This window comes from Schistocerca serialis, chromosome 9, assembly GCF_023864345.2.
Source record: "Schistocerca serialis cubense isolate TAMUIC-IGC-003099 chromosome 9, iqSchSeri2.2, whole genome shotgun sequence".
Classification (NCBI taxonomy): Eukaryota; Metazoa; Arthropoda; class Insecta; order Orthoptera; family Acrididae; genus Schistocerca; species Schistocerca serialis.
In genome coordinates, this window is record NC_064646.1 from 244,990,232 (window position 1) to 245,015,416 (window position 25,185).

Below are 25,185 nucleotides of genomic sequence, written 5' to 3' on the forward strand. Positions count from 1 at the left end.
AAAGCAAAACAAGGATAATGGAATGTAGTCTAATTAAGTCGGGTGATGCTGAGGGAATTAGATTAGGAAATGAGGCACTTAAAGTAGTAAAGGAGTTTTGCTATTTGGGGAGCAAAATAACTGATGATGGTCGAAGTAGAGAGGATATAAAATGTAGACTGGCAATGGCAAGGAAAGCTTTTCTGAAGAAGAGAAATTTGTTAACATCCAGTATTGATTTAAGTGTCAAGAAGTCATTTCTGAAAGTATTCGTATGGAGTGTAGCCATGTATGGAAGTGAAACATGGACGATAAATAGTTTGGACAAGAAGAGAATAGAAGCTTTCGAAATGTGGTGCTACAGAAGAATGCTGAAGATTAGATGGGTAGATCACATAACTAATGAGGAGGTATTGAATAGGATTGGGGAGAAGAGAAGTTTGTGGCACAACTTGACCAGAAGAAGGGATTGGTTGGTAGGACGTGTTCTGAGGCACCAAGGGATCACCAATTTAGTATTGGAGGGGAGTGTGGAGGGTAAAAATCGTAGAGGGAGACCAAGAGATGAATACACTAAGCAGATTCAGAAGGATGTAGGTTGCAGTAGGTACTGGGAGATGAAAAAGCTTGCACAGGATAGAGTAGCATGGAGAGCTGCATCAAACCAGTCTCAGGACTGAAGACCACAACAACAACAACAACAACAACAACATACTTGAGGAAACTATCGAAATAAAGGTGTCAGAAAATATCTAATAAACTGTGACAAATGTTTCAGTTTAAACAAGGTCTGGGTTCCAGCACTTAGTTTACTAACTTGCAATCTCATACACTCAAGCTGGAAACGCTGAGACTGCATTTCATGAAAGAAAAGTGTAGCCTCTGAAAAACAAATGAGCATAACAAGTACAGAACTCTATTATAAATAGCAGTGAGGCACCATTAATATTTCACAATCTGACTGAAGCACGGAGAAAACAGTTCACAGCTCCTGAGGAAGCCAATTGAGTCAGTCTTCGAAATGTTGCCAAAAAAAAAAAAAAAAAAAAAAAAAAAAAAAAAAAAAAAAAAAAAAAAAAATTTTTACACCTGACAGAATAATAATATTCAATTTAAAACATAGTTGGGTCCAAAACATAACCAGCACCATTGTTCATAGATAGATAGATAGATAAATAGATAGAGAGAGGGAGAGAAGAGCATTGTCTCGGTAAATCAACTTGGAATATTCATTTTATTATAGATTAGGTAATAACACCTACCTACCTATATCATTAGCTGAGCCCTATGCTGTTTAATGTGGTGGTTAGGATACCGTGTTGGACAACATGCAGTAAAAATGATAAATGCCATTTAATTAATGTAAGACCTAGTTTGTGATACACATGAATTTCATTCCTAAGTCTACATATTGTTTTCTTTTGAAGACAAATGATCATCTGTTGTAAATCAAAACATCCATCACTCAGTGGTGTTGGTGCTTTCATGACATAACTGATAATGTACGCTACACTGCAGCATGACAATACAGGAAAAATGCTAACACTGTTGTAGCATATTGACACCACATGGTTACAAGTTCTATCTGTTTCATCTTTTACAAAGAAGAAAAAGTTTATAAAATTTTTTTTTTGAAGAAGTTGTGGTTCTGTGAGTGAGAATTTGTTGGAGAGCACAAACAAAAAGATCGTATACCAGAAAATGCAGTAAAATATCTCTTAAAGTATTATAAAATAATTTGTACTTTTATTTTAATACTGTTAGCTATGGCACTTTTCTTTTCTAAAATGTCTGTAATTATCCTTCTTCACATATTACACACATATAAAATGTTTAAAACACTTCAAATCCTGTACAGACAAGACTTCTCAGTTTAGGAGGACTGTTGTATCAGCTTCAAATTCAGTGCTGTCTCTTAATTCTAAGAATCCATTATCAGTTGTCACAATTTAAATTCAGTACTACACATTTAGAAAAGCTGCTGTTTAAACAGTCACATATCACTAAGACAAAACTGTATGAAGTCAGTTGAGAAACATTTGAAGAGTGACATTTTCTAAGGAAATTGGTATCTTCTGAAAGTGGTCTGGATAATAAATTACTTATCCCTTTGTGGAAACTGTGAACAACATTTCCAGATGTTCAAATGAAAGATAGTATATCATTCCACAAATATATTACCTCTATATCTCAAGCCATATTTGTTTCCACTGACTTCTCCACAGTGATTTTCAGACCATGAATTGGAGGTCAGCTATTTACTGTTTACCAAAACACTCTTGCAAAAGGTACAATTAAGCAGATGTGAAATATCCTGTCTTTTGTGACTCAAAAATTTAACAGTGAAATAAAATATACCTCATCATTTCCCTGGTTTTAACATCTATAAATTGATATTAAGTTGAGACATGCAGGTGTAACAAATACAGAAAGAGAATCACGCATAACAGAAATTCACATCTGTCTGAAATTTATGTTGAGTATACATCATAATCATCACATTTAAAATATATTTACAATTAAAATGCTGAGAGGAGTATGTCAGCTTTCAGCCTCTATCATAGACAGACAACTGTCACATTACATCTTCACCCCTTCTTAATAGTAATACTTTCATATGCATCCACATTAAAATTAACATCTTTACACTTCTCTATCCTCTTCAGGATCCTTAACAGACTATTGAACTGGTAACTCATCACGCGATAGCCATGTGCGACATTTTGCCCTATAGTTCTTGGAGTTGGCGTACCACTGTTTCTCCGCACTTTTCTCTGCACATTATGATCACAAAAAATTGCTATGAAGTTGTATGCGTGAAGATAGCTTTTAGTTACAACTGGCAGAATAGGTGACAGAACAGACCTGGAAAAAAAAAATTTTTAAATAGTTATTCTACTCAATCAATTTTACACACACACACACACACACACACACACACACACACGCACGCACATGGGGAAGGGGTGAGCAGCATGAGATAGAAGGGGTTGGAGGTTCATATATGATTAGATATGTACAAAAGTCACTTATTTATTTAACCATTGTCCTGACAAATTTTTTCAAATCGATGTAACACAACTGCATTAATATTGTCAGTATATCAGAACAGTTTGCCACCAGCTTCTGTTAGCTACCCTACCATTATTAGCTACTTATTCACTGAACATGCCATTTTTACCAAGCAACAAGAAGACTCTGATAAGACACTCCCCCCCCCCCCTCCCACCCCCCTCTCCAGTTTTTTTAAGAGGGTCTTTGAGAAATTTTATTTTGAGTGTATCCTTACTAATCACATTTATAAACAGTTTCATTGACTTAAACTAACTTTTTAGGCAAGTCTTAAGATAACACTGTCTATTGTAAACAGTCATTGTGTTTTATTGGATAGATTGTGTGACTCTTATACACGCAAATGCTTTTGCCAATGCTGCAGGAAGTCAGTGAGCTAGAGTTGTCCTGTGTTTTAACGGAAGTCCCACCCTCTTCATCATCGTCTCACACCAGCTTGTACTTGCTTTGGATTTCACGATGCAGACAGTTGGAAAATTTCTGTAACTCCAGAAGCTTCATTCGGAAAATTTGTCAAGTAATATGGAAGCCTTAATTGAATTTATCTCGCACATGCTGAACAGCCTGCTGCTCCAATTCAGGAAATCTTGCTGATTTGGTCCCCTAAAAAAACTGATGTGTAGAATTGATGATCTGTAACTGATTCCTTATCCGACATCACTTACAATTGTTTAAAACTGTGATACCAAATTTTCCTCTTGCTGTGGAAATGTTTGTAGCCTCTGCATCATTAATAGCTACTAACTAAACATTAGTTTCACATTGTCTGAGTGAATCAATTGCAAACTGCAAACTCTTAGGTCCACATTTCTCAACAGAGTGACGGCTGTAGTTTGCATCTACCATCATCTGCTACAATTTACTGTCTTACAGTGTTAAGCAAACAATCACAGTAACATGTTATCATCTCAGCTCCTTAGTGCTGAACTGGCAGAAATCTGACCATTTTGTGCTAACGGTGTACTTCATCGACTGCTGCCAATCTTGAAAATTAACAATGCTGTCATGCCACCATTTAAATTATTATTTCAGTTATGGCACATTCTGGGTATTCTGTGTGAACACACATTTTAGCATTAATTTTTCTCTTGTAGAAATTTAAATCTGTTCAGTTCTAATTGCATTTAGAGTCAGGTAAATTACAGGTTTAACATGTCAGATGTTCATAAAAAGCAAGGTACACAAAATGCATTCCCACGGTTGGAAGCATAACAAAATTTCCTGCTGTTCACCACTACCCTCCCACATTCAGCCATGCTGGTGTCACTGCATCCCAATGCAGACTTGTGAAATAATCAAATTAAATCTACATGTGACCTCAACTAGCAAAGCTTCATCTGTGAATGCAAGATGACCCTGCATTTTTAGAATGATGGATTTTCTCTCTTTTTTTTTTTTTTTTTTTTTGTGTGTTGGGGGAGGGGGTGAGAGGGAGAATAGTCTTATAGCCCAGTGAATATGGCAAATAATTTAAGTTCTCCATTATACTATCAATGCAACTAAGTGCAAGATAATCTCCTTATAATAAACAATAAATCAACAGGCTCACTACAATTTCACATTTCTCACAACAATGATTGGTTGGTTGGTTTAAAAGGGGGGGGGGGGAGGGAGGGATAAAACTGCTTGGTCATCAGTCCACAACAATGACCTGTGCTTCCAATTTATCATTGATGATAAATGAACAGAAACTTAATTCTTAGGCTATTGGCCATAAGGTAATTTGAAAAAGAATAAGCACAAAGAATATTTGAATGCAAATTAATCAAAAGTTGCTACCAATTCTGCAAACTGAAATCTTGTTTTAGTCACAATAGAAAGTACCAATTATGCCTACCTTCAGTTTCATCTTAAATATGGCATATAATGTTTCTATGAACTAGTAATGATATCTGCTGAACCAGTACTACACTTGTGAAGATGATAAATTTGTTTTTCGAAACTGGTGAAATGTATTAAAAATATATTCGCAACTGATGGCTGAATTTTATTCTGGTGGCGAGGAATTAAGAGACAGAATTGCAAATCAGTACTGATCTTCAGGTGGTGAAATATTTAGTACTGCCAATGCATACATAAGGCACATGACACTATCCCAGCTTTTGGAACTATTAGTTCCTTCCTCAGGCACCAGAGAGGAGAAGATTGCAGAAGGTTAAAGAAAATCATACTATGTCTACAAAATGACAAATATCAAGACTGTTTAAGTGCACACGACGATAGGAAGATTGCTAAATTGCAGGTCACTCACACCACAAGATGAGGGCAACCCAGTTCTTGTGAGGATGAGGGGAGACAAAGACAAAGGGATGGTGTCAAAGAGATTAGTTTGATCGCCCCCTCTTCTTTCATGCCTGCCCTTTTATCTTTTATTTTGTTCTCAAACTTGCAATAAGCTGGTCCTTTTCATCCTGGGACCTGAGTGACATGCCCTTAAATTTCTAAGCTTCTTCAACCTATTCCTCTTTCTTTCAAGAGGAAGGAACTAACAATTCTGAAAGCTAGGATACTGCATTGTCTTTTATACCTGTCTGATTGGCAATACAAAATATTTCACCTTCTGAAGGTGAGAACTAACCAGCAATTCTGAAAATATTATAGTTTTCTCAAGTAAACACTCCTTGTCAAAGAGAGTGGGGTGTATTCTTAAGTGTCATGACTTCCGTTCTACAAAACTTGTTCACTGAAATTTAATTCTTAAAACAGAGTCTAAATGCTATGTTAAAATAGTTTATATGGCCAACTCTGGTAACTAATCATACAATGCAACGTATAAGAACGTTGCTAAAATGGCCTGTATTCTACAGCCAGAATATAAACAGGTCTAGTGCAGAGTGAAACTGAATTTTTACACACAAAGAAATCAAAATAATAGAATCTACACAGCACAACAGATGTAGATATAGTCAAAAAATAAGAACAAAAGGTTCTATCTCTTAGCACAACAGGTTTCTTGATCTGTCAATGGAGAGAAAGGAGTTGGAGAAAAATTTGCCACAGCAGAAATTATTCACGCAAGCAATTCAGAAAAGCGAATCAAATAAGATAGAGCAGGGCTGAAGAAGAGAGACCCCAGCAACGAAGTAAAAAATATATGTAAGTAACATTTGGCCGTTTGTCTGGGATTCAACCTACAGGCATAACTGCCTAAATTGGAAAAGCATTGTTTATTCATGTCCATTGGGCACCTTTCCTTTCCAAAGTGCGAGTGTAGCATGACAGCAACTAGGCAAAACCATCACCAACAAGTCAATGAAAAGTATAAAAGGAGAGGTCAAGAGTGCGCTCTCTCATTCCTTGTGTTGTAAAGCAGCCAGTGAGGTTGTTCACAAACAGAACCCCCTTCCCCAAGGAAGCGCCCCAGCTCACAAAGACAGTGTCAAGTCACCATTGCAGTAAAGATGCCATATCACAAGGCTACTTTCACACCTGGCTCCACTTATAACAGCATATGCTGAACTGACCAGATTAGGATAAATGGCAGTAGGTGAGCTAACTGAATAAGGATTATCACTGGGTAGGATGTTAGCTTCTGGAGTGGCCTAAGAATGGACAATGATATCTGATAGGTTGGTTTTCTGGTGGAGTGCTACTTATGAGGAGTAGGAAAAGTTTGGGGAGAATGTTTCTCACTTCAGGAATGATCAGAAAACAATCCAACCCATCGTCATCTGAGTGGAAGGCTGTTTAAATCTTTGCATAGTCACCAAGATTAAGGTTTCCTGCTGTCCCACAAAATCACTTAATCTTTGAAAGACAAATAGCCTACTTTCTTTCCCAATCTGAGCTTGTGCTCAAGTCTTTGTTAACCCAGTCATCAAAGGAGCATTAAACCTTTACCTACTTTCCTTTCTTCCTTTCACTGATTATTTCCAGAAAGGTGGGGAGTGGTGAGCTGATCTGTGATTAACAAGTGTGTAAGCAATCCTGAAGTTGTGGAAGTGTGGTAGGACATTGGTATTGAAACTGTGAAGAGTAGTACCTGTTTGTAAAATCATTGGCAACTCTTTCAGTTTACAGTTTTAAACATGGCTGCTTCTCAGCAACCGTATACTAGTTTCAACATAGGATTATACAGCCAACCGGTTGGAAATATTGCTAAAAAGAAATGGTCAGAATTTACAGAATTTAGAGCAGCTATGCTCAAGTCAAAAGTGAAATAAAACATTACAGCCTTTGCCACATGTCCCTAGCTAGGAACAACATCAGACTGATCAGCCTAGTGGCTTTCATTGCTGCCACAAAAACAATACAAGTCTCACAGACAGTGAGATGTCCCCATTCAGTTTACCTAGTAGGAGGATGCTTGTCACTTCTGCTATTGCAGGTGGTTGGTTTCTCTCACCTCTTTACTCACTTCTCCTACTCTTCCTCAAAAGTCTGATGTTAAAGCTCATTCAAACAAACTTTTTAAATGTCCAAACAGGTACTTTGGCACATTAGTCCCAATTTACACTACCATTAATTATTAAGATTTCTTACCACAGTTCAGGAGATAGTGGTCTACACATAGGAGGTACCACATGGCCATAGAACTTCCAAGGATCCTGTAGAATGATGCGTATATCTTCAGGTACAGCTTTCAATACTGTTTTCAATTGATGATGTGTCACACATTCCAAAAGTATTGGACCTGGAATAGAATACAAAATAGAAAAGTATACTACCAAATGTCAATAGACAAAATAAGGCAGTGAATATGCTAGCTTTGGACTTAAGGCTTTTTCCCCACCTGTCAAGACGGATAAATGATGGAAGAAACCTGCCACACAGAGATTAACTAGGTTAGTCACCCAATTACTTCAGACCAAAAAGGACATAGCATTGTAGTACAGCAGTTGATGTTAAAAAACCTTTCTTTGTTGATAATCTGTCTTGAACAATCCAATACAGATACTATGCAGTCAGTGCTTGTTTCATCACACAGAACTTATAGAGAGATGACTCATATGTCTGCTAATCTGTATCTGTTGCTCTGTTTCATACATCAGTGTGATGACCAACTATTCAGCATTAAGCGAACAAGGAGCAAAAATATAAACTGTAAAGCATAAAAGCTGTCAGACGTGTCTGCTTTATCATGTGGACAAATGTTAGTCTTCCTTCTGGAAGTATCATCTATGTCTTCCTTCCGGAAGTATCATCTATGTGTCACCGAGTGCCTCACTAGTCAACTTCTCCATCACAGAAGCACTGGGCAATATAGCGTCAAAATGATTTCTTTCTAAAGAGTAACTGTGACAGTAATCAAGGGATTTTCTGTCACCAAAAGTTGTCATACCAGCTCAAATTTGCACTGCAAAAAATGTGAAAAAAAATTAAGACACCAAATTGGACTAAGTTTTCTCAAGATTCTGATGCATCTATAACAACAATAAAACCAGACATGCAGCTACAGTTGCTTAGAAATCCCTTGTTCTGAAGAAGATGTGTTTATGATTCAACCTATGTGGGTAAGCAAACAGCCACCAATAATTACACAGTCACATCTTTTGTTTTTTATTGTAGTTCTGTATGTAAGCTTTATAAGTGTTTCCAAAGTAATTAAACAAAGCCAAAGATACAAATTGGCCCATAATGTATAATCTGCCATTTGTCTTCTACATTCAGTCACCTGAGGAAAAACAACAGTCATGGAAAAAGTGACATCCCTTTTCGTCAAAAGAGATCTGCTGGTAAAGTCATGGCAACTGTGTTCTGTGACTGGAAGGGGTTACTGTTGGTTGTTTTCTGCATGCTGGGATAGCAATAAAGGCTGACAGGTACTGTGAGACATTAAAAAACTGAGAAGGGCAATTCAGTACTGGAGAAAAATAATGCTAAGCAAGGGCATAAAGAATTCTCCATGTTGATACCCCCACATATCATTCACCATTTGTCAATCTCTTACAAAACTTTGTTTGGAAAGTTATCACTAAAGACCAGGTTATATTCATCATAAAAACCTTAAGGGGGGATGTAATGGAACATGTAAATATTTACTTAAAAAAGTAATTACAGCTGCACTTATCAATGTACAAATATAAAATTTTGCATGTGTAAAGCAAAAGAGCTGTGTTTTAATGGAAAAATGTAATAAAATATGCAGGATTAATATTTTGCCAGAAATTTGAATTTTTTTATTGCCTTTTTTTATAAAAAGCTATAACTCAAATTCTAATCACGCAATTAATCTGAAAATTTTATTGTAGTGCCCTGAGAAGGTTATAAGACCAGTGAACTACAGTTGTAAATTTATGGTACAAATTGTATCATGAACAGAGTTTTCAATTGTGCACATCCAAAATTAACTTGTTTTTCTACATACAATCATCTAAAATCAGAACATAATTGCAAGATCTCATATTTTTTAGTTCCAGGGAGACAGCAACATGTTGCGAACAGTTCCTGAAAATTTCATAACATTAGCGCATAAATACCCTTTGAGACAAGGCTTCTAATAACGTAAATGAAAAAAAAAAAAAAAAAAAAAAAAAAAAAAAAAAAAAAAAAAAAAAAAAAAAAAATGTAAAACAGAAAAAATGAGGTTCAAAGATTTTCTTCTCATACTTCTACGTGTAATAAGCATACCTCAATTTTAAAATCCTCCATACTGATACTGCTCATACTTCAGGCTTCTCTTCTCTCCTCTTTGGATCTGTCTGGCTTGTATTTGCAGGTAAGACACTGATCTGCAAGTTTTCTTGACCCTGCTCTCGTCGGTGGTGTAAAATGCTTTTGTTGTAAACACACCAGGATCTATACCAACTCTCTTCAGCACTTCAATTCTGCCATTATTTCCGTTATCATAACATAAAACTACATCATAGACTCCTATTTTGAGTACTTCAAGTCCACAGAATGTCTTTTTTGAGCATCTAATCCAAATTAAATTATTGAGGCTTTCATTTGCACTTTGTTTGTTTCCATGAAGACAATTCCTCATTAAATCAGGGTTTGCAGAAACCTGAATGTGGGCATTACTGCACTCATTAACAGGTTCTGGTAATGAGTGTTCATGTGAATACGTCTCATTTCTGTAGCTGAACTTACACCAATCGTCTTTTGGACACAGATTGTGCACTGCTGTTTGGTCAGTGGATAGTTTGTGGAAAAGAATTGCCCAGACAGCACGCCTCTTTGCCTCTGAATTTTCTGATAGCTCTCCTATAAGATAACTGAAGAGAATCTATTTCTTTCAGAGTAAGCCTGCCTTTTGCTCCTAGTGGTTTTCCATCCTCAAGTAGGTTTTCCATCCTCAAGTACTTCACCTTTCTTCTCTTTCATCAAGCAGCGAAGCCTACCACCAAGCCTCTTTTGGATGTGGCCAACGCATTCCAACTTTTCTATTGTTTAACTGTACGGACTTTTATCTGTTACAGCTTTGAATGAAGAGGGATCCCCGTCACCAAGGTATTTAGTATATGTAACAACACCATACTGGTCCTCAGATCTGGAGAACATCTTCACAACTGCAGCAGCCTCCATGCCCCCACTTGAGCCACTATTATTTTTAGAGAATGCTACTGCATGCTTTTCTTGCCACAGTTTTTCACTGTCTTCATTGTTAGATATTTTCATTGTTGCACAGTGCTGGCAGTATTTACACCCATTATGCATAAATCTTGACTTCCACATAAAGGTTTGCAAATTCAACCTTCCATTACCAATATGTGTTAGCTTTGTCAGAATGTAAATAAACATCATGCAAGAAAATTTTTGGGCAAAGATATAGATGTCAGCCAAAGGTATCGAAAGAAAATAGCCTTCACACTGACAAAAATTCTGCTGAAGCAAGCAGCTTCCTACATGTCGGAAAAGGTGGGAGTGGTGCCAGTGCAGAGTTAATCAGTTTAACAATTTAAAGGTGCTATCACGATAAAATTAACACACAACATAGATTTAACTGTGTAGATCAAGAAGATAATATTCTTGAAAAATCGATTTTTTGGACCAAAATCCATTACATCCCCCCTTAAACTATGCATGAAAAGTGTCAAAATATGCAAGATCAAATAACAAAAAAAAAACATGGTACTTACTGCGTCCATTATACCTCAAATTCGAACCTGTATGTATCAATTACAAGGAATAGCAGCTCCAGCCAAGCAAAAAATCGGTACATTTACTTTCTGGTAGAGGTTAGGAAGGGGGCCTTTCCAGGATTATTTTCCAAATGTTTGGAAAGTGGAGATGCATACCATGTTTCAAGAATTGTTCCTTCTTTGCTATTGTTGTCATAACAAGCAGATGCGATGGGAGTGCGTCACAGCAAAATGATTGATATGTACGGGACCAACTTTGAGATATCACACGCTCAAAGACTCCATAATATTTTATTTACAAAACGACATACAATCATGAATATTTTTTGAACAACATTAACCTTCAATTAATACTATTGGACCAAAGCATCATTTACAATTTATTTTACATTTTTCTACTATTGTAAACAAAAACGACCAATTACTGCTCCAAATGTTCAGTAGTAAGGTTGTGTCTTCGATCACTTAAAACATTTTTATAAGCAGAAAAGGACCATTCTAAATCAACTGAGATAACTGGGCATTATTTGAATTTGGGTGTTACATTGGCACTTATTGTTTCTGGTCAAAGTTCGCCCAGCCCATTAATAAAAATATCAATTTGCTGCAAGGGTTCAAAGCCTGGGTTTTTGTTTAAACTGTTTTCCAACTTTTCTTTAAGTTTTCTTGGGAATACCTATGGCAATGAGGACTTCACTAGAAGTACTTTATTCATTGACTGAATAGATTTATTCAATGCTAAACCTTGAGTTTCAAGCTCTTTAATACTTGCAGATATATGGGAAAAATGAGTGTTAATCACAGCAATGTCTTTTTTTACTACCAGAATCATTGAAAGTTTCCTTGCACTGACAAACTGCCAAAGTCTCTGCGCTATCGAAGCGGTTTGCTACCTCCCTAATGGCCTCAAAATGTTCACTGTAAAACAACACAGCTTCGACCGAAGTACCCCAATGCGTTACCACTGGTTCGGGAGGTAAAGGCACATTTGGTAGTTTTTCTTTGTAGGTCTTGATGCGAGCAGGGGCCTTTAGAAACACTCTCCTTGTGGATGAAATCACTTTATTTACATTCACAAACATGGAACGTACTTCCTGAGCAAGGCTATGTACTCCATGAGCAAAGCACGTCACAAGAATCAAATTGGGATAAAATACTCAGAGGGCTTTTCCTGCTTTGATCATACAGGGAGCAGCATCTGAAATAAACACAAACACCCTTTAATCAGCAGAAGATTCTGGGAATATTTTTCTGGTACCCTCATTCACAAATCTGGTGATTGTACAATGATTTACATTTTCAAGTTCTTTTAAAGTGCCAACAATTAAATCTGCAATGTAAGGGCCACATGCGTCTGTAGTTTCATCAACTGAAACCCAGATAATGATGTCCTTGAGTTCATTGCGTATTTCTTCCAGAACATTTATGTAAATTGTCGGTAGGTAATTTTTAAATTATGTTGATTCATCTGGTATATTTTGATATAAGCAATATTTGTGCAGGAAGCCTTTGAGGATAGGGTTTGTAAGTTTGTGAAGAGGAATATTGCTTGCAATGAATGCTTCACATAGATCCTTGTTAAACCAACCCTTTTGTTTACCTTTGGACAAATCCCTGCTACTGCAACTTGCTGTTGTCAGAAGTTGTTGTCATGGTCCTTTCTTCTGCGTTCCAATGATATGAAGACTTGTCTTCACATGCTCGTCTATTTGAAATTCTTTTTGCATGAAACATTTTTCTCGCAAACTCAAGAATATAAAACAATTCCGTCATATTTAAATGTTCCAGGATGGTCAGCTATCGACAAAACAACATTTCTTTTTCCAGGCGGCATGGCACACAACACATTACATACTACACACACAGGCGCAGGAGCAGGAGCATTAACTCTGTCTGTCTGTCTGTCTGTCTGTCTGCCTGCCTGTTCCTGTACCTATTCTGTAGTGATTTCACTAGGCAGTGGCCTCTTAGTTAGCGATTGCGCGCAGTTCTAGATCACGGTCAATCTGTGTGACATCAAAACTAGATTGATCTAGAGACTGCCCATCTAAATTTTTAAAATATTGTAAACATAGAGTGAAAATATGCATTATCACTAGTTTTTAGTTAAAATATGCAATAACTGGTGAAAAGTAGCCAAATATGCAAATGCATATAATCTGGTCTCTAGTCATCACCCGCCCACCAAACAGTTCGGATACTGATTACAAACTGTTCCCTAATTTGAAGAAACGTTTGCCTGGATGGCATTCCACTCCAACGACAAGGCAAAAGATGAGGTTCAACACTTACTGAAGGACACTCTAGCAAGCTGGTGTGACGTGGGCACTATATACTGTCACAGTGTTTACAAAAATGCATCGACCAAAATGGCAATTATGTACGTGTACGATAAAAGCGTCACAAAAGTAAGCCATACATTTGGGGTATTCCGTAGCATGATCAACATTTCACGTATAGGATACCATCTGCAATGACCGATGTCCTTTGAAATACTTTTAGGAAAAAAATAATTGCTATGGACAATTTATCCTGCCACACTTCTGACTTTTTATATCCAATAAATATGTATGCTGTAGTGCCACCAAGTTCAAATGCTCTGCAGCATACGAGTGGGCATTTCCTACATTCGCAAGTAAGTTCCACAGCAACATAATCTAAGGCAAATGATAAATCCTAACACAGAACAGGTACAGTCTTTTCACATCTCAACCCAGATGGCTCGAAAGAGTTAACTGCATTCATTTTAAGAGACACTCAATGTGGAACAATGTACTTCTTCTCAAGTACAAGTGTGCAAAACATAAAGATAAAAGTAATTTTCGCATTATGTATCACTGCCAAGTAAAAGGCCATATTTACCAAGTATAAGATGACTCTGATTATAAGATGACTCTCTTTTTTGAAGAGGCTTCAGGTGAATTTTTTAAAAACTTATTCTGACTCATCAAAATTACAAACTCTTTTACTGTCAAGTATCTGCGTAAAAAGCTAACATTATACTTTGTCTCAATCTTTTCCATTTATTATACTTATATTCTACATTTTGAGAATACAAGGAGAAACAGAATAAATGAAAGGAAATTGTTTATGTTAATTTGCTGCCTTTTCTTTTCTACATTTTTTGCTTGCTAACCCTCTCACCTATGGTATTACTATTTTTTATCACCACCGCCACCATCCTAATGGCACAACTGTGAAATTTATATCTTCATTCTCACAAATATTTGACTGTTTCTTCTGAATATACTGTGATTTCTGAGGTGGTTGTTACCATGGGACCTGAGAACGCAGCTGTTTTTATCTAAATACTTATGTGAGAATGTTACCATGTCTCTTGCTTCCAAACATATTGTCTGTCTGCCACTGCATAGAACCAGCAGCTGACACACACTCTTTCTTTCCTGTCATATGCCACAGTGAGCGACAATAACACTGCAGCACGAAAGACTTAAGTACACCACTCCCTAGACGTTTACTGTCTCCTGCAGAAATGTGTACTATTGTTGAGTCCAATTTTGAAGTCAATTCAATTCCAACTTCAAACAGACTCAGGCAAACAGCAGTTTAAACATGGTAGGTGTTCCTAAGTAGCCAAAGTTCACAGTACAGATTCCCATGTTTGTCAACATGGTGTAATTTGCTGCCTACTCACTATTCCAGCCAAGCTGGTACCAATGTTCCCCTCCAACCCTTCGGTAGGGCTGTGCTGGAGCAACTGTGAAACACAGACGGCATTATCTTCTAGGGTGCACGTCATATGTATCAACAGCAACTAATACATAAATAAAAGATTGCAACAACAGTTCAGTCCAATTCCAGAACCTTTGCTCATCCCACAATCTAGTGATGTCTATTGGTACTATCTCCATGACAGGTCTTGCCACTGTAATTTATTCTTGTGACAATTAGTCAATGTAATACGATTGATTTCATTTGTGGAGATTTCAATCCCGATTAATTTTTCTCTTTGTTTCATCTAAGTGTCACCCACCTGTTCTAAATGTGATTAAAAGCCAGTAATGTAAAACGATATTCTAATATATGTATAGTGACCAAATTTTTCATTTGCACCACTTAGTAAATTATTAGTGCCTCATAATCAAATAAAATACTGATCTGGGTTTAGAAGCAAGTAACATTTTTTGAAGAACATCATTTCCGCTTTTGAATGCTACTTTTATTTAAATAGCTGCATTAATATTTGAACATAGTATCTATACATGTATGAGAACTTTTGTTACAAACCTATACATATACAACAGGAGTGTGTAAGATGATAGAATTTGGTTCTATTTCTTCCTGTGTTTTACAAAACTGTCAAATTTTAAGCAGAGCAATAGACTGTATATTATAGTGGCTAGTTCATAGAATATTATAGCAGCTAGTTCAAATTTTCTGATGCATCCCCTGCACAAGTCAAAAGTCATGTGATTGTTCAAGCATCATCGATATTATATCGAGCGCTTTGGTGTATCAGTAAAGCATCATCAATACTGTGTCAAGCGCTTTGGTGTATCAGTAAATCTTGAGCCCGTTCGAATGCCAGTAATACTTGCCCAGCCTAACCCTTACAAATTCTTCAAAATAAATTTGCACATGATCTCAATGGACAAAGCTTCATCTGCAAATGTAAGATGACCGCCAAATACTTTATTAAACAATGTAGAAATGTTAACCTCAGCAGCAATAGCTTAATTTCTAAATTTAAGACCACCCTGCATTTTTCAAATGACAAATTTGGGACCAGACCTGTCTTACAATCAGGTAAATATGGTAGCTTGTTGAAACTTGTATCATACATAGACTGTTACATTACAATACAGACGGTAACTGAAAGAAATGAGATCATGGATGGCAATGCATGCTCTGCAACATGCACACAAGGTGACCACAACGTTGGTAACGAGTTGTTGAGTTAGGGCATTCCATTCCTCCACCAGCGCAGTTGACAACTACTGGATGGTAATGGGGTGTGTGGACATACTGCAATACATCTACTCCATGAATCCGACACATGCTCAATTGTATTTCAGTTGAGTGAATGGGCAGGACAGTTAATTTGCCAAATATCCTCTCATTCTAAAAGCTCCTCCAAATGTCCTGTTCAAAGTGGTTGCACACTGCTCTACCTAAAACCGAAGTTGGGGCCAATTGCACTCTTGTAAAGACACACATGGGATTGTAGTTCAGTGTCACAATAGTGCTGACCACGTTCAAGCACTTTGAGAAGAGTACGAGGTGTGGCTAGAAAAAAACCGGACTAGTACTGGTGAAACAATAAAACGAATGCAACAAGGCTGAAAGTCGCGTGGCCTGTCACGTGACTCTCGCTCCGCCTACTGCTCGAGTTTCATCTGCCTCCTGCACTCAAGTCTGCCCGTGGCGTCTGTTTTAAATAGTTGACGTTTTGTCTGTGCGTCGGAAAATGTTGAGTGTACAGAAAGAACAGCGTGTTAACATCAAATTTTGTTTCAGACTAGGAAAATCTGCAAGTGAAACGTTTGTAATGTTACAACAAGTGTACGGCGATGATTGTTTATCGCGAACACAAGTGTTTGAGTGGTTTAAACGATTTAAAGATGGCCGCGAAGACACCAGTGATGACACTCGCACTGGCAGACCATTGTCAGCAAAAACTGATGCAAACATTGAAAAAAATCGGTAAACTTGTTCGACAAGATCGCCGTTTAACAATCAGAGCAGCGTCTGAGTTAACAGGAGTTGACAAGGAAAGTGTTAGGCAGATTCTTCATGAAAGTTTCCACATGAACAAAGTGTGTTAAAAAATGGTTCCAAAGTGTCTCACAATTGAACAGAAGGAACGCCGAAGAATGATTTGTTCTGACATCCTGGAAAACATTGAAAGTGATCCCACCTTCTTACAAAATCGATGCATTGGAAAACTCCTGGTTCTCCACGACAAAAAAAAGCACGAATGTCAAAATCGAAATTCAAGGCAATGATGATTGTTTTTTTTTTGACATCAAAGGGATTGTGCACATTGATTGGGTACCAGAGGGACAAACAGTGAATCAGCATTACTACATTAGCGTCCTGGCTACCCTACGTGAGCGAGTACGGAGAAAACGGAACGATATGTGGAGAAAAAAGTCATGGATCCTTCACCAAGACAATGCCCCAGCTCACAGTGTGTTGTCAGTGAAGACGTTTTTGGCAAAACACAACATTCCCATCTTAGATCATCCACCCTATGCACCTGATTTGGCCCCCTGTGACTTTTTTCTTTTCCCTAAAGTCAAGTCAGCTTTGAAAGGAACTAGATTTGAGACTGTTGAAGCAGTAAAAGAAAAAGCGACAGAAGTAATGTATGGACTTACTGAAAATGATCTGCAGCATTGCTATGAACAGTGGAAAATTCGTATGGAGCGGTGTAGAGACCGAGGAGGAGAATACATTGAAGGAGATAACATGAAATTGTAAATAATTGTAAATAAATGTTTTTTCCAGCATCAGTCCGGTTTTTTTCTAGCCGCACCTCGTACGTCCATGCCACGTTATGCCTCTGTACATGAGAGAACATTGCAGAGCATGCTCTGCCATCTGTGGTGATCAAACCCCCCTATCAACCCTTTGACCATTGTAGGCCTCTGGATTTTTCTTAAGTGTTATTGACATGTTTACACTTCCACCGAACTGTCTCTGCTGAGGGCTAGTTTCTTCCATATTTCTGTGAATAAAAATAGTTTGAGCAGCTATCATAAAACACATGTGCCTCTTTGTGTGCTATCATTTGCCCAGTATCTTGAAACATTTATGAAATATGATTATTGTTATTACCACAATTCCCAATGTGCAGTGACCGAAATGTGCCAGTCACATGGGACTGTTCACCAGATATTAAAACCAATAACTTGAGACCTAAATGAGAGATTGTTCTGCTCTCACTTTTAAATAAAATTTTGATATCTTATCTAAATTTCATACGCAACAATGTATGAGCTAAAATCAACCATATGCAAAGTTTACGCAATATGTTTGTACCTGTACAAAAGCATTAAAATTTCATGCAATGGTTTCTTTAATTTGATGCAGCACAGTAACTATGATGAATAAACAAAAAGGAATTCAGACCTTTATTGAGCAATGTGAAAAAATCAAATTTTTTCACCAAATAGTTTTCTTAAAATATTGTAAGTATATCATAGCGGCCAGAACACTGTCTCTCTCTCTACACAGGTAACAGCATTTCGCAAGCAGTACGGCAACAACAAAGCTGCACTCAGCACAGAATGCAGAGAGCACATCTGTATCAGTAAAAGGGTTTTGCAATGTTCATGGGATGATAATGAAAAACAGTGGTTTCACTTTAATTATTGTATTTGAATGAAATTGTCATTTTTTCTCTCACTGTGTATTTCTTTCAGTTACTTTCTATACTCTACTGCAGGAATTCTGTCTATGTATGAGATCAAAGTTTGTTGAGTTATGTCACTTGGCAATGCCACATCATGGGAAAGTTACTTTCATCCTAAATTTTGCACCCTCATTGTAGAAAAAGAGGCGTTAAAAAATGTACACATCCAGGATTTCACAAGCACTCCATAACATGTTTTTCCCATTACCAGTCAACCCAGCCATTGAAACATGAAATCAAATACAAAAAAAAGGACAGTACAGTGTCTCCACAAAGAGGGTGAAGTTAGCTCTAACACAGCAAGAAAATGTACTCAAATTTTTCCTTGCATATTTTTACAATTTTTTTTTTGCTTGAATTATTTAATGTAAAATTGAAATTATGTGTAAATGTGGAATTACATACTGTTGTATTTATAACCAAAGGTCTACCCATTTGGATGACGTGGAAGGAGCAAAAAGTTAGCAAGTGCACCAGAACGTTCAGAGAGAGAAAGTGACAGCCTGAAGTAGGCAGTCAATAGTGTAAGATGTAATGAGCATGATCACTCTATGGCGTTAGAACTGTGAGAATGTACTAGTTTGACCATTGTAAATTTGGCATGAGATGACTCACATTTGCTCATTAAAAGACTGGGCAGTGCTATGTGATAGTTAATTTGTGCATGAAATTGATCTGTGATAACTACAGTATGAGTCCAATGATTGGAAGTACACTGGTGTGTGCTCTTGTAAGGGTGTGACTAATATACAATATGAGAGAAGAAGAAGAATATTAGATCAGATGTATTGTGTGGATTTTCTATTCTGAACACCAGTTAACAGCTTCTAATGAATTGTCTACATCACATACAGCTGCATGTAATGGTGTTTCAAGAGGGTAACATGCATACAAATACAGGATACGTATTATAAGGAGCTGTATCTCCAAAAAGCTACAATCAGAGCACATAATTCATCAGCCACAACCACCAAAAGGAAAGATTGAAACCTTGAATACATTATTTTTGTAACAGAGTGCAGATTAAAAAATTTGCTAGTTTTGAACAAAGTCATTGTCTTCAATTGCTTTGTAAAAACTAGTTCAAATACCAAAGGCCTTCAGCCCTGTAACATGACAGTGCTTGTGCTTTTATTCTTTTATTTAGAGTAATTAAAGGGAGAAGTAACTGCTTTCATAAATTTACTAAATACTCAGATAGCAGGTACAATAATTAACACTTTGTTGATACTATTTGAAAGAAACAGTGTTTTTGTACAGCATTTCTTCAGTAATAGTAAAAGCGGTTATGTTTATTAAAGCTCATGGAAGTAATAAAATGCACACATGATTAGTTAACTGAGAAAACAATTCCTGTTAGTTATACTGTCTGAAGAAGTACACTAATGAGAAGTAATTAAGTGATTACAATAATACAGTGGTTTTGCAATATCATTAGTGTACATACACTTGTTGAAGTTACTATATGGCCATTGCTTTTGCTTATATAAGACAAGCTGTAGTGATTCTCCGCGAGTCTATGAAGTTTAAACCTTTTTGTATCCAGGCACACTTGGCTGTGCAAGTAAATACAATAGTTTAATAAAACTCATGCAGATGGACTACTTTAAATCCTACTCAGTATTATAACTGATACATTACTGGATTCAATAGGGGCGACAGCAGCTCTATTTTGTCATGTTTAAAGACACCGTAACTTTCCAAGGTAGTCAGAGCCTGTGCTTGAATTAATATTTACTATATAATCAGATTCTGGCACAGTCAAGCTTTTCAATTTAAAAACTTTCACAATATTCATTTATCATCACTAAACGTTCAGGAGGATGGGTCAGTGGTACGTACTGGCTTCTGTCTTAGCTGTGTGTACTGCACTGCCACAAACTGTACAAAAGAAGAAGGATAAGCAATACGAAGTAATGGCATTTACTAATGGCCAATCTCCAGTGTGTCATTGTGGCACACTGTGACTACTTCAGAACTTAGCTGGTTAACTACTACATATTATAAACGGCTCTCATGTATTTATTCTTTCCTTAACTTGACATAATTAACTGCATTACTTTACTTTTACTAAACAAACTGGTTTCTTCAAAACTACTCTGCATAGGCGAAACTTTATCTACATTAATGAGTGATTAATTAATTATGTGCACAGCACTAATTACTTGACAGTTTTAGAGAACAATAAATTCAGTGACATAGCGAACAGAAGGAAGTGAGTGAGGTCGTTTGAAACTGCTTATGAATGACTGGACTCATTAAAATTAAAGTAGGTCTCATTAACTTGGCTTTGATTAACAAGACTAATTCTGAATGTGAATCATTAGATTTGATTTTCTGTTACTGGAGAGTTCGAATCAGGCCATTAGAAGTGGCCCTATTTTTAGATGTGATCTATAGAAGACAATATACAAACCATAACACCAATGTAGGTGCTCTCTCCAGACTGCAGGACCAGAGGTCTGACAAACATGAGGATAACATTTTATATTAAACACCAAACTGTAAGAGACTTGCCAGTAAATGCAAGCACTATTACACAAACCACTTCAAGATATTAGAAAGTGTGTCCTGATGAGGACATCATTACTGGCGTGGCCATTCTGCAGTACGACACTTGCTGTGATCTTATTAAGAGATGCCAATACTGACTCGAACCCACAGCAGTACGGGTATTCATTCTCCAAATTTTACGACAATACATTCTGAAGTTGCTAGAAAGAAGTGACTAGGAAATTACCTGTACTGAACACCTAGCATGTCAACAGATTTTCAGGCTGTGCAGGAGCCTCTTTATTGTGTTTATATTTTTCAACGTCCCAGATGTGCAGAATATCAACCAGCCATGCAGACCAGCTTCTGTTCATGGACCACTTCCAGCCATCGTACGGAACAGATTCGTGAATCCATTCACGGTATTCATGTGGTTGGTGGTAACAGATATACTTTTCAATTTTCAACATATTGCCAAAATACAGTCTTCCACCACCAAAGCCATGATCCATCCCCTAATTGAAACTTTCAAAATCAAGGGGTTGTTGCATAAGTGTTGGATAACTGGCCTTGATTCACAGCAAAGCAATTCAAGAAATACTAGGTGGGGAAGAGAGAGATTTAACTCACGTCTCTATTTTTTCACACGCAAAGCAATGAGGAGAAAGAGTAAATAATGCAAATGTTTGACCATCATATTATAACACTAGTTGGAATAGTCCTAACTCAGCCAGCACTGAATCTAATCCTCAGTACATTTCACGCACCACCAACGAAAGACAAAACAATGAACCAACTACTGTCACTGCACCACCTGTATTTCCAGCACTGGCCAGGGTGTAGACCATCCACAGAAAGACAGGAAGATGTATACTGCAGTTAACATGGATAGTGCTTTTTAGAGCTGCTAAAATAGGCTCCATAAATGGAGGACCCCTAGCAAGCATTCGCCAGCCAATGCTGACCAGCATGCAGTATCCAGCACCCGGCATCAGTAGCAGATGGGCCAGCAAGCCTCACCATCACCTGATGCCAAGGGGCAAATGGCTTCACTGCCAGTGCGTACATCTTTCCATTCTTTGATGCTTTATGCTTGTCACATTTTTATCCAACCATAATTAGCCACTTGTTATCTGTGCCCACACAAGAAACAACAACAAACAAGTATAGTGCTCCACCTGACACTGGATATATAAGAGAGAAACTTATTCTGAAATGTGTAACTACAAGAGAGTAGCTCATTACATAATATGAACAATAATTATGATTATAAAGGATGACAATGCCCAATAATTGCAAAATAAAAGAGACTGTGTAGTATACATAAGCGTGACACATTGTGATAAATGTGTTGTTAATGCTAAATAGGAATCAGAATTATATAAACTAACAAAACAATGTGCTGGGGACTGTGCATTACTTGAAACTGATTGAATACAGAGACCAACATGTGATGCGAAGCCTATTCTAATGTGAAGAAGGATTGTTTTAACAAGGGTCACTCCAAAAGAAATGCACACTATTTTTTTTTAATCCATCTTTTTTCTACATGTTTGAAAGTTTTACAGTGTGTAGATACATCCTTTAGGAACAATATTTTCATTTCTCCACATAATTTCCATCCCTCTCAACTGCCTTACCCCATCTTGGAACCAGTGCCCGTATACCCACACAGTAAAATTCTGGACCAACCTGTTGGAGCCACTGTTTGGCAGCGTGCACAAAGGAGTCATCATCTTCAAACCTTGTTCCACGAAGAGAGTCTTTCAGTTTCCCAAAGAGATGATAGTCACATGGAGCCCGGTCAGGACTGTAAGGCTGGTGATCGCTTCCATGGTTTTTTGACTGACATGTGGCCATGCGTGTGCAACAGCAAAACATCCTGCTTTTTCCGATGTGGTCGAACACGACTCAGTCAAGCTTGAAGTTTCTTCAGTGTCGTCACATATGCATCATAATTTATGGTGGTTCCACTTGGCATGATGTCCTCAAGCAAGAGTCCTTCGGAATCGAAAAACGCCGTAGCTATAACTTTTCCAGCAGAAGGTGTGGTTTTGAATTTTTTTCTTGAGTGAATTTGCATGATGCCACACCATTGATTGCCTCTTCGTCCCTGGTGAAAAATGATGGAGCCATGTTTCATCACCTGTCACAATCCTTCCAAGAAAGTCATCTCCACCATTCTCGTACTGTTCCAAAAGTTCGCTGCATACCGTTTTTCTTGTTCCTTTGCGACCCACTGTCAACATCCTGCGAACCCACCTGGCACAAACCTTTTTTAACGCCAAAACTTTCAGTATTCTGCAAACACTCCCTTCCCCTACCCCAATGTAGCGTGACAATTTGTTCACTGCGATGCGTCTGTCAGCAGTCACCAATTTGTTAACTCTCTGCACATTGTCTGGAGTGTGCAGTACGAGGCCTGCCGCTGCGAGGACAATCCTCAATATTGCCATGCCCGCTTTCATCACATAACCTGCTTGCCCACCGACTAACTGTACTGCGATCGACAGCAGAATCTCCATACACCTTTTTCAACCTTTTGTGGATGTTTCCCACTGTCTTGTTTTCACAGCACAGGAATTCTATGACAGCATCTTGCTTCTGACAAACGTCCAGTGTAGCAGCCACCTTGAAGACATGCTGTGACAGCCCCACTCACGGGAACAGGTTAAACTAAGTTTGAAAACAAGTGGGAAGGATGTATCTACACACTGTAAAACTTTCACACATGCAGAATGAAAACTGTATTTTTACAAAAATAGTGTGCATTTCTTTTGAAGTGACTCTCGTACATTACCTCTTTTCTCTGTTCTTTTAGAAAACATGTCACTTGCAGGAGGTAATATTACAGGAAGCTTTTGAGTGGGAGGAAAAAGACACAGTTCGCTAATCACAACACAGAACTGTACAGTGCTATTACAGGGTGTATAATTGGACAAGGAAAAAAAAATTCCTGGATTTTTCCCAGATTTTCCGGTTAAAAATACACTTTCTCCTGGGTGAAAATACACTTTTTCCATGTTAAGTGACAGTATACTCTTCCTCAGCACAGTAAAACTCATCAATCCTTTGAATGTTTATGGTTTTACATACCTGAGTAGAATTTCCCGGCACCTTAGAAAACGAAGCTCGGGGAACACTTTTTGAAAGACCTTTGATGTGCAGCAACATGTACTCTGCATATTTTTGTATTATGAAGGTATAAATTTGAATTCTACCAAACACCCCATGTTACTTTCCAAAACATTGAAATCGAGATTGCGATGCGCTTTTGTAAGACAGTCATAGCTCATGTCACGTGATCTCGCCAGCTGATGGCAGCATATGACACGTGATGTAGTAAGCCAATAGCAAGATCACTCTTCAGTAGCGCGAACACACAAATAAGAAAAGTTAATGATTTAAATTAATATACATAGCCTTCACATGTAATATTGGTCTCCAAGATTAATAAGCTGGAAGAGAAGCTAAGTTTCCACATATAATGTTGATCTTTCTTGCGCATGTTACACTTTAAGATACATCACACAAATGGGTCAGTAAAATTTTTAATAATGACGTAAATGTCTGATCTTCTGGCCTCGAAATTCTTCTAAATGGTTGCCCTCAGAGAGCTGATTTTTAAATGAAAGTCAAACACTTCGTGATTGAAGAAATTCATCGTACATTCTCACACATAGCTCATCTTGCGTAAAAGGAAATCTGCTTTGAATGTAATGATTTTCAAACCACAATTCGCAATATTTTCCAGCGACCAGTTAGAAATAGGTTCATTTCAGCAGTTGCAAGAGAGCCAACCCTCCCACCCCCTCCCCTTCTTTTTTGAACCAAACATGTGGAAGTCACAGGGTAACCTGTTGAGACTGTAAGATAGATCGTCAAGCTGCTCCCACTTCAACTTGGCTGTTACACTTTATGTGAGAATCACCTTTCCTGCTGAGGGCACATCTTTGAAGTTTTTAGTGGGAGGTGGTGATGCACACTTCCATTGTAACATTACATTCCTGTCCCTAGACGTCTCACTACATTATCCCAAAGCAGTGTATGCAAATTTCAACCAGTTTCATTGTTATAACATTTCGTATCTTTTCATTTGAACACTCCACATTTCATAACTCTTCATTTGAATGCTCCTTCTATATGTTGTGATCACAGACAGCAATAAAACTGTTCTCAAATAAAACATATTTTGTCACCAACTCTCACAGCCATCATTTCTGCTGTTTTGAAGTAATT

The 25,185-nt window shown here is 37.5% G+C and overlaps 1 protein-coding gene across 3 annotated transcripts in view; it reads right to left on the reverse strand.

Moving 5' to 3' along the window:
- Window positions 1–1,680: 1,680 nt before the first annotated feature.
- The window catches only part of LOC126419014 (uncharacterized), a 474,218-nt gene continuing 450,713 nt past the window's right edge, over window positions 1,681–25,185 (reverse strand). For all 3 annotated transcript variants that reach the window (XM_050086069.1, XM_050086068.1, XM_050086070.1), the window contains 2 exons: window positions 7,534–7,684; window positions 1,681–2,844 (listed from right to left, as the gene is read on the reverse strand). In XM_050086069.1, the coding sequence (XP_049942026.1) occupies window positions 2,568–2,844; window positions 7,534–7,684 (428 nt within the window). In that variant the 3' untranslated portion in view covers window positions 1,681–2,567. The remainder of the gene's footprint in view (window positions 2,845–7,533; window positions 7,685–25,185) is intronic.